Source organism: Danio rerio, chromosome 6 (assembly GCF_052040795.2).
Source record: "Danio rerio strain M-AB ecotype USA chromosome 6, GRCz13ab, whole genome shotgun sequence".
In the NCBI taxonomy this organism is placed as follows: Eukaryota; Metazoa; Chordata; class Actinopteri; order Cypriniformes; family Danionidae; genus Danio; species Danio rerio.
Window position 1 is genome coordinate 47,920,388 of NC_141026.1, and position 11,572 is coordinate 47,931,959.

At 35.4% G+C, this 11,572-nt stretch overlaps 1 protein-coding gene across 9 annotated transcripts in view; it reads left to right on the top strand.

The window, feature by feature from the left end:
• cntn4 (contactin 4) overlaps positions 1 to 8,312 on the top strand; it is a 430,281-nt gene extending 421,969 nt beyond the window's left edge. For 8 of the 9 annotated variants that reach the window (XM_087256006.1, XM_087256002.1, XM_087256003.1 and 5 more), the window contains 2 exons: positions 1,238 to 1,406; positions 4,731 to 8,312. In XM_087256006.1, the coding sequence (XP_087112132.1) occupies positions 1,238 to 1,406; positions 4,731 to 4,822 (261 nt within the window). In that variant the 3' untranslated portion in view covers positions 4,823 to 8,312. 9 annotated transcript variants of the gene reach the window in all.
• Positions 8,313 to 11,572: the final 3,260 nt, after the last annotated feature.

An 11,572-nucleotide genomic window follows, 5' to 3' on the forward strand; every position in this document is an offset into this window, starting at 1 on the left:
TTCCATATCTGTTTAGTTCAGTTTTGACTTTAGTCAGATTAAGGTGATCAAAAATTGCTGTTTGGACCCTATGTAGGCCTACAGTTCAAAATTCATAAAAAGTTCGTAAACACAAGTATAACTTATTGGACATCATTTATTTTCATCACCAATTATCATTGTAGAAAAGTTTCTCAAGCAGTTTGTGATGCATTTTGGAAACAGGAGATGAGCCCCTGGTCTAATGCGCCACCTGGCTTAAGAAACCCGTTCTCAAAGACTTATTATTTGGGTAGCACACATATTTTGAATGCCTTCGGCAGAATTCAAATGAGCCATTTTAACCTAGATTAAAAACTGCATCTGTGTTATTGTCAATGGCAAAAGGCAAATATAGCCTAAAAAATAATATTAGCACCTAATGGATATTTTCCATTATTTTCTACTAAATACTCAATTCTACTGTTCCGGTATCTATTTAATAGACACTTGAGCAATAAGTACTAGCATTATTAAGTGTATCAGTATCTAATTACAACTCTCTGTTTAATTTTTGCAAATCTAATGAATAAAACCGACAGTCCAGTGAGTAAATAGTGGTGTGTGAAAAAATAAAATGTTTTGATTTATTAGGGACGCATGTCTAATAAATAAGTACAGGTATTTATTATTATTTATTAATTGACACTAGTATCTAAAAAAATATATTTCTACAAGTATATAAAAGTATATGAGCTTTTTTTTATATGTACATACGGTATACAGTTTACTTATCATATTTATCATACAGTATAGTCATTACATAAACTTGAGTAACTTTTAGCTTAGCTTAGCATAAATCATTGAATCGGATTAGACCATTAGCATTTTGCTCAAAAATTAAAAATAAAATAGTAATAATTTAAAGGAACACACAGAGCTCTAAAATTGTGTGAAATCAAATGTACATGTAAATGCATTTTTTGCATATTACAGATAAATAGGTACTGCATATAAATATGATTAGCTCTTTTTCAAAAGTACATAGTGTTCTGATCATTCAGTAGTCATACATAATTTGAGTTATAACTAGGTACTATCCCTAAACATTACCCTGAACCTAACCTTACCTAGTTACTTGTATAACCCAATACTGTCTGAGGTAAGTGCACACCATGTACACACTGTAAAATAAAAGTCTTGTATCCACCTGACGTGAAGTTGAGAGATGATGTAACTGGAGATCAGTGTTTCAAAATATTCTGTGATTGTTTTGTAGGTCATGTACAGGAGGAACCGCTTCAGCAGACCCAACGTTATGGAGACCAACACCACCTCAGTGGAGCTTTCCCTGCCCACAGATGAGGAGTACATCATCCAGATCAAACCGTTCGGAGAGGGAGGAGAAGGCAGCAGCAGCCGACAAATCACCATTCCCAGAATATCAGGTGGAAAATACTTCGCTGTCATATTTAATTTATCATAGATTGTATTTAAAGTCCACTTGAAATAAAAATGTACCATGTGTATTCTGGTAGCGCACATCTGAAATTTATCTAATGAATAAAAAATTTATTTGTTTTAGTAATCTCTCATCAAAATCTAACCATTGGCTGACACTAAAACAACAGCCCTTCTCTGATGATGTCAGTTTGAGTGAAATATCTTTAGCCACGCCCCTCCTGTTAAATGTAAGCGAATAATGAGAAGAGAGGTGCAAAAATAAAACCCCGCCCCCTATTTAATATTTACTTTCAGTTGTAAATACATCTTCCAACTGAAATAAAAGTGCGGTAACTTCCAGTTCACTAGTTTCTAAAAGGAAAACAAATATTATATAATAAAAATATTAAGTAATATAATATGTAAAGAGTAATGTAAGATCAGACACTCATTATCCCAAAATTATTTCAACAGGGAGGTCAGTATGCATCAGGGGCTTTATATAAAAGGGTGTATATATAAAGGGGTTTATTTTGAGGTAATGACCAGCAGACTGTACATTATCCAGCTGATTACATGGCTGCTCACCAAATAATGACAATATCTGTAATGTGTAGTATATTTTCAATTTCATTCATTGTGGTGATTTCCCTGCAAAATGTAATATGCATATAACTTGCCAAAACAATAATTAATAGATTAGATTAAACATTTTAATTGATTGGCAGAACCAATTGGCAGATTGGCAGTATCGCATGAGAAACAATTGATGTAAATGGCAAACTTCGAACTGAAAAAACATTTTCATATTTGCTGGTGGTGGTTTTTAAATGTGAATAATGGGAGAGGGATACACATTTGCTGAATAAACGCAGCTCACTCCAATATGCTTACCTTGTTGGTTACTAGGTTACAAACAGTCGGCTGCTCTAACAACTTGATGAAATCCACATAATTCACATATGGAATTTTATACTTTTGAACTTTAAATTAGATTCACTTCAGCTGCTATTTGTTTCTGGGATTAACAATTAAATGCTTTATTTGTGACCACTAGTGTTCAGATTTTGAGACCCTTCCCTCTTAATTTGTTACTCGCCTTATAGGTGAATAAATGCACTATAAATTGTTCATTGTGTTTACTCATTTTTTTTAAGTTAAGTGGTTGCAAACAATGTATATGGGCTGAATTTAAACAAAAAAATTAAGTTAAAGATTACTAAATTTAATTTGTTTGTTAAAGTTCAGCCTCTATACATTTTTTGCGACCAGTTATCTTAAGGGCACCTATGATAAAAATCAACTTTTGTTGATTCAAGCTTTTTTCAAGCTGTTTGGACAGAACTGTGTGTAAGTATAATATGTCCAGTGTCATATTGGAGTGATAGAAACACAACAAGTCTCTTTTTTTAAATTTCCTGACATTGAAATAGGACCCAAATCCCAGTGATTTTGAGGCCCACTGCAACGTGACGTGGGATTGTGATTTACCCTCTCCACCAAATTGATTGACAGGCACCAATTTTCTATGTTAACATCTATACACGTCCACAGAAATGTTTTTTTACTTTCAAATAAACTGAGATTAAAATCAACTCTCTGTGCTTTTTATAAAACGTTTTTAAAACAGAGCATGTTTATAATAAAGAAAGTAAAATCAATATGTAATACTTAACCGCTATAATCACCATGACCGCATGGTATCAGTAAACACACACACATATATATATATATATATATATATATATATATATATATATATATATATATATATATATATATACATTTCAACGATTCTGCCAATCATATTTTCAAGTTCAGGAGATAAGAAAAGGCGGCTGCACAAGTCTTCTCATTGTTTAACATATGTTGCTCAATGACATGGACACCTACAAATGATGTTAAAAGAGTCACATCCTGTATTTATGAGGTATAATTAGCCCAAAAATGTCATTTTTGTCCTCATGTAATGATGTATTCGCTGCCGCGAAATCACATGTGACGTGAGCTGCTGACTGTGCTACTTAATGATAGACGCGCGCGCGTCTACTTTAGTGAACAGAACCTGCATAGGCTGTGAATAACAGGTAATAAAGTTGTAAATAACATTCAGTTTGTGGCACAGAGTGATCGTTTGGGAGCCGTGCACGAAGTATGAACAGCACTTAGCAGTGAAAATAAACACATTTAAATAATCCTATCGCAATTTAGAGTTATGATTATGACAAGCATTTAATATGTTTTTCTTTGATAGCGAACACAAAGTTGTGCATGAAAATAAACGTTTACAGTGTCAATATACCTACTCTAGCCTATATAATGTAATCTAATAATGAACAATGTTTGATTTTAGCAGTGGATAAAATGGTCTAATAATGTTGTCAATGACAGATTGCAAGCATATCTCAAACATAACAAACCAACATCAGAATTATTATAAGTAGAATCTAATTATTTATAGAAACCCCTAGACCTACATATAATATTAATATTGTTGTGTTACCATATGTTTGAGAAATAACAATAAAAATAGCAGGCTCATATTAACTTTTATTTTACATCTACTGTATTGTGAGAAAATCGTGATCTTTATTTCAAGCAAAAAATTGCGATTCTAAATTTAGCCAGAATCATGCAGTTCTACTGCAAACAGCATTTGTGTGTGACTCATCATTTCAGAAAGGCTTGAATAAAATCCACCACAAATAGATTAAATAAACTTCCTTGGTATTTTTGACTAATGAGCTGTATTTCAGCTTTATCCATGTCCGTCTCTTTCACTGACTGCTGTTTATCTGACGTAACACAGGAGAAGCAGACACACATGTGGAAACGAGGGGCAGGGAGAAGCAGCTCATTTGCATTTGAGGCCACAGGCTACAAAAAAAAGCTACATTGTAGTCAGACAACAAACTGGGCAGATTCTGAAAGCTAAAACAAAAAAATCTAATGTATATTTTGAGCTAAAACTTTACAGGCTCATTCTAAAAACACCAAAGTCTTATCTTACATATTTTAAAAGGCGTAAAATAAGGTGCCCTTTAAAACTATTTGTAAATCCAATTAAACTTTTTTCAGTGTCCGATCTGTTTTTTTTTGTTTGTTTTTTTTTTGGCGGTTTAAATGCATTCAAAGTTTACAGTAAAAAAAAAAACTATTAAATGAAATGCATTTTGACTCCCGCTGAAAGTAGTGGAGAAGTGGACAGGTTAAAAAAGGGTCAAGCTTCAGATACTTTGTGGAATTGAGATCTTTGACTGTCATGATAAATCTTGCTCTTGTTTGTTTTAGCGCTTCATTTTACCTCCATTTATTTCGTTCTCTTTCAGGTCCCAACGCCATCGGCTCTGCTTCCAGTGTGTCCACTCTCTCAGCTCTCAGTACAATAGCTCTGTCTCTCACAGCTCGCACATCTTTATGACAGAACACAGCGCGGGCCGCTGACTTCACGCCACACGGTCTTCCTCCAAAGGAGACTCTGAGAAAAGTGACTCAGACAGATCGATGAAAACCCATTCATACAAACCAGAGGACCTACGTGAACCATAATACCAGGATGAAGAGAAAAGCGATAAAAAAAAAAAAAAACGGGTTGTGTGGTTCACTAGCCAATTCAAAATGAGATCGAAGGATTATGGGATTGAATTTGATGTTACCAAAGCAGCTTAAAAAAAATTTGAGGAATATATGTCACATGCTTCTTTTGTATGTTAGACATATTTAGCTTTTTACCTTTTTTTTTGTTTCTCTTTGGTTTGTTTGATCCAGTCGGTCTGTCTGTTCCTATTACAGTACGCCGGGTGTGTAGGAACTGCTTTAGATGCATGTCATGTACAATGTTTTGTAAGAGAATGCAAGTGTCTGAAACTTAATCATTTAAAGCGAGACATATTTGGCTGAAAACCAACTAATCATCATAATTTGAGGCCGACGCTCCTCTGAGGGTCACATGTACTTAACGAGCAAAGAATCTCCAAGGACTTCTTACTGTTTACGACGCGGGAATACTTGCACTGAAATCACGTCTGGATGAAAGCGAAAAACATTTTAAAAAACAAAAATAGAAAAAAAAAAACCTGACCAGAAACCCGAGAGAATGCTGCTACGAGGCCAAGGCGGACTCCTGAATGCTGATCATTAGCATTTTTGTCACCTCCATCCTCTCTGGTCAGCAGGAAAAGACACCAGGCGTTCATGTTGACCGTCTCTTTTTTTCCGTCATCTTCCGCTTCACTGTTTGTGTGTCGCATCTAGAGCTCTTTTTTGCCTTTTGTGTGCCTCATTGTGTGTTTTTTGGAATCCTCAGGTCCTCAGAAAAGCCTTAATACATATTTCTTAGCGTTACCTACTTAGATAAGTGCTGGACGCCAGTGCTGTGAGTGGTTAGTCAAACAGGATGCTGGGGTTTTTGGGTAGTTGGTGCGAGTTTATTGCTTCCATGTTCCATATTATAACAGCCCTATGCTGTTTCTCATTGTTTCAAGGCAATACAGTGTGTGTGTGTGTGTGTGTGTGTGTGCGCGTGCGTGTGTGACCTCTACTAATGTAGGGGCTGCGGGCTCTGCGTTTTTTTTTTTAAAAAGGCATGTGGGATGGTGTGATGAAAGTAGCTTGTCATTTATTGAGGTGCAAATAGACGTACTGCTTAAAGGAACACTTCACTTTTTTTTTTTTTTTCTGAAATAGGCAATCAAGTTTTACAACTTCCCTAAAGTTAAAGTGATGTTTTTCATTCAGCCGATCTCTGAGTCTGACGGGAGCACTTTTAGCTTAGCTTAGCATAAATCATTGAATCGAATTAAAACATTTTTGAGAGAGATGCTAATGGTCTAAGTTTTGGTCATTTTCCTGTTTTTTACTAAACTTGTCTGTAGTTGCATCATGTACTAAGACTGAAATTAAAAAGTTGCTATTTTTGAACTATACTCTTATACTGGCGTAACAATCAAGGAACTTTGCTGCTGTACTATGGCTGCAGCAGGCACAATGATATTACACAGTGCTGTTAACTTGCATAGCTGGGAACTATTTCCAGGTGCTGCGTAATATTATAGTGCCTGTTGTGATATTATTCAGTAAAAAATTCCTTGATTATTAAACCTGGAAGAGAGTATAGTTCCTAGTCAAATCAATCTAGAAAATAGCAGTCTTTGAACAAAATGTAACAACAGAAGAATTAAGCTTTAAGTAGAGATGGCTGATGTGAAACTAACGTTTCGACACAGCGTTGAGATACTAAAGCGCAAGTGTTTCAAAACATTGAGCAGACCGGCAAGAGGAGGTGAAGGAAACGTATCAAAATCTGACTCCATGTGCACGTGCATCAGTTAAGCACCTGCAGTTGAACTCAGCGCTTTATTATGACACTTTAACCAATCAGTTTTTACACAATTGACAGAAAGAAAATACATAAAAGTGTTGCCTGATTGACAAGCAACACCTAATTATGTTCAAGAGAATTTAAAACGCCAGATGGGACTAATTTATACCATATTTCAAAGGTAAAACCCTCTAAAAGGTAGTGTAATCTACACAACAATAAGTGCAGTTTGTGGGTGAGAGACCCGAGTTTGGATATGATCCGGTTTTGGTCTGCTTTTGGGCAAAAAAAAGTCTGCTATGTCTGGCTACACTGATCACGTGACTAAAGAGATTCAAAGCTTCAGTCATTTCAGAAGCGTTTTGAGACCTGGCGTCGCTAGTGGACGATTCATGTGCACGGTAACTCTGCTGCAAATAACTTGTGTTCGAATCCCGACTTGTACAAATACTCTGAAATTATGACAATGTATTTTAATAAGGTTATTTTTATGACCAAAACATGATCTATTTATTCACAGTGTTCATTTGAATGTCAGACCAATGTTAAAACTAGACCAGTACAAGAACAGAGCATTTAAAAACATCTATAGGTGAATCACCCTGGATTCAAACCCATGATCTCTCACCGCTTGGAACCTCTACTCTACAACGTGAGGTTTAATACCTCAGTTTGCGTAACTGTTTCTTTGCTGAAGCTTGCTGAAGCTGTTCCAGAACAAAACATAAAACTGACCACTAGGTTTCACTGTAGAGAGAGGTTTCGAAACGTTTTGAAGCTTCGACACATTTGCTTCGACTGTTTCATGAAGCCTTGCTTTGCCCACCACTACTATTTTCTGGACTGATGGGACTACGAACTATACTTTCATTCTGGCGTAATATTCAAGGAACTTTGCTGCTGTACCATGGTTGCAGCAGGGAATAAAGGTAAACAGCAATGTTACCTAGTTGAATTGCTGGGAACTATTTTCAGGTGCTGCGTGATATCATTGTGCCTGTTGTGATATTACCAAGTCAAGCTTTAAATAGGAAATTTATTGAAACTGAATTTTTTTTTGGACCAAGATGCTAATGGTCTAATCCGATTCAATGATTTATGCTAAGCTAAAACTGAAGATTGGCTGAATGGATTCAGTAATTGTAAACTTGTAAAATGAGCCTATTATATAAAAAAAAAGTGTAATGTTCATTTAAAGGGACACATGGAGCTCTAAGACTGTGTGAGAACAAATGTATATGTAAATGCGTTTTTGTATATTCCAGATAATTTATATTTAAGTGGACAGACATCAAAGTTTCCTACAGAACTCATCTCGGTTTTTATCTGACAAACAGACTAGACGTTTCTTAGCTTACCGTGGCTCTGCATGTGGATGTGTTCATTCCATTCATTAGGTACTAACCGATGAATTTTTGACGAAAGGATACAAATGCGGTCCTCCATTTCTGAAGATTTGTGTATCGGTGTGTCTGTCATAGACAGATCGCTCTTTCTCTAAGCAGTGCTTTCCAACAAACTTCTTTGGCTTTTTCCTCCAAGGTTATCTGTTTATACTGGATCACAAAATAAAAGACATTTATAAAAATGATCACACAAACGTTTGGGTGCATTATCTATGATTGACTTGCAGGAAGAAAATCTGATTAAATGTGCTTAATAACAGTGCTGGTATAAGTTACTTTTGAAAGTAATGCATTACAATATTCAGTTACTCCCTGAATAAGCAACTAGTTGTGTTTCTTCATTACTTTTATGGAAAGTAATGAGTTACAGTTGTTGTTCCTGCCTAAGAATAGATGTCTTCCAGAAATTTAGGGTATTTTACTTATTTTATTTTTTTTTTTTTAAATAGAGCTCTGCATTTAATGACACGCTGTATACACACCTCCATTTACCTTTAAAAATGATAATAAAAAAAATTGAGTAATATTACCTTCTGAGAATTTCCTGACACTATTCAAGCCATATACACAGATCAATCGAAAAAGTTGAAAGCAATGCATTTGCTACATTTGTATTTTTGTCTTATTAGTTCAATGAAATCACTGTCTATTGAGACTATAATCCCTTATTCTTCCATGTGTTCAAAATATTGACAATACGTCGACCACAAAAATGTAACGCTCTGCCATCTTGGTTTTTGTCTGTTTTTACAGGGAGCACATTCTCTCATTGAGTGTGATTCAACATGATTACACATACATTCAACAAACTAATCGTTTTTTTGTTTTGTTTGTTTGTTTGTTTGTTTTTAGGGCTATGTCAAAATGTACCACTTAACTATGAAGAATTGTTCTTGAGCTGAGATTCGAACTCAGGACGCCCTGATGTGCTACTGCACCATATGTCGGCGTGCTAACACTAATACATTACTTAATACATTACTTTTTGTAACGCATTACTCGCAACACAGCTAACCGGCTATTGTGCCAATAATAAGTAATTGTTAGGTTGGGCTTGGGGTTTAGTAAATTGACATGTACTTGAAAAGTTTCTTATTGTCAGTTAAATGTCTGTTGACTGAGCAGTATCAACAGATATTAGGCACTTTACTAATACTCAAATGGATCATCAATATAAAGTGTTACCGAAAATATTACGTAACTCGCGTTACTTGTGCCTTACCCACAACACTGTCATTTGCTCAGTCATGTGATTCAAAACTCTCATAACCTGCTATAAACATTCTTAAGTTATCCATTATGTTCAGAATGTCAAAATGAAAATTCATACTCATACATTTATTTGTACTTTATTCAAAATTTCTACTTTTGTGTTTTGCAGTATAATCGCAAACATTTTAATGATAAATTACTTCAGTTGTGTGGGGTCAGAAACAAAGCAATGGGCTTTAAGCATCAAAACGATAGTTTAGCTTTAATTCATTTATGTTTTCTCCAGAACATTATTGTCCTGCTTCATCCATTCATTGTCTTTTCGGCTTAGTCCCTTTATTAATCTGGGGTGGCCACAGCGTAATAAACTGCCAACTAATCAAGCTTAGTTTTATGCAGCGTATGCCTTTCCAGCCACTGGGAAACACTTTTACACACACTCGCTTACATTACGGACAGTTTAGATTACCCAATTCACCTGTACCGCATGTCTTTGAATTTGTGGGGAAAACCGGAGCACCCAGAGGAAACCCACGTGAACACGAGGAGAACATGCAAACTCCACACCGAAATCCCGAAGCCAACTGACCCAGCCGAGGCTCGAACCAGCGACCTTCTTGCTGTGAGGCGAGTGCTAATGGAAAAACAAAAGTGACATACATTTTCTGATAACGACGACTTCTAAAATGCCATTGAACCACAATTTTACCAATTTGTCAGAATAAAAATTTAAATTAACGTCGTGATCACTTATTTCCTAAATACGTTTTTACAAAATATAGGTATAAATAAGTTACACTAAATAACAAAGACATTTAAGTTATATAAGACAGACATTTCCAAATTACAAATTTGAATTGATGTGGACTAAAAACAGTAGAAAACCAGTGGCACGTTGCAGAATTCATGACTAACTTGTATGAGGTCTTCGACGACCTTCGGGGAAAAAGTTGTTTCTTAAAAGTTTCTTTAGTTCCTCTGAAGACCTGGAATAAAGTTTCTGAATGTTATAAACTACTTTAAGTGAAGTTTCATAAACTAATTTCGAGAGGAGCACGTGATATGATTGTGCACCGCTGGCCACTCATCCGTAATCAGTAATAATCCAATCAGAATGATCCTAGCTTAGTATAAATGGATCACTTTCTCCCCATTGCACTATCTTCATTTTGGAAGAATCCCCCCCTTCCACCCCATCTCCTCCTTTTTCTCCCCTTCTAAAGGGGGAGCGATCGAGACCTACCTGATCTCGGTTCTCCTGATATGCTTCTAGACCGGGCGGGAGCCCTGGGCTCAAATATCTCCGAGCTCAGGGTTCTCTCCCGGGACAGCATGCCAAACCTGCTATAAGTGCCAAGCATATCTAAGTGGGAACTCTTGAATGGTCTTTTTTGGAGCTGGGCAGCATCTGGTCGCTGCCATTGTATGCAAACGAGAAGGGTCAACAGTGTGGAGAAGAGCTTGTGTACTCCACAGAAAAAAAAGTAATGCGGGAAAACTACATGACTTGATTTAATTGTGCAGGAACACGACAAAATATTATAAAAATAATTACCTCGGCTTCAGTGAGCGGTCAACCTAGCCTGCGTTAATTTGATTGGCCATCTCTGTCTGCTATTGATGAGAGGGCTGTTAAGACGACTGAACCAAACTAAAAATATCACTTTTAAACGCAGCACTATGTAATGGCCTACCTATATAATGCCACATTTTGTTTCACCCCGTCTGTATTTATTTACAAAATCTGCAAGTTATGATGCTCCAGCCTGTTTATTCTGACGTATTTGGTGCAATTAGTTAACTAAATTACCTTTCAACTGAAAACGTATAGTAAGGGATTACCTTTCCTTTTAGGTAATTTTATTATTTACTTTAGTGCACTTGCTTAAATATTGTATGTAAATTCAACAGTTCTGTGTAAATTAATCCAGGGAAGCAGTATATTTGCAGAATAATTTTAATTTACTATTTAGAAACATTTATCAAAACAAACGATAAAGAAAAAATGAAATCATTTCATGACACAAGGTATAAATTCAAAGAAACAGTCATTGTAAATAATTTATTTTGTTGTTGTTTAGATATTTTCCATAAGTAAAAAAAAAAAGGTTTTATTTGTCCAACAACTGCACATGCTTTAAAAAAATTCAAAAAACGTTTTCAATTAATGACTTTATATTTCATATAATAAAAAATTGGGCTATTAATATTATTTTTTTAAACAAAACCAAAA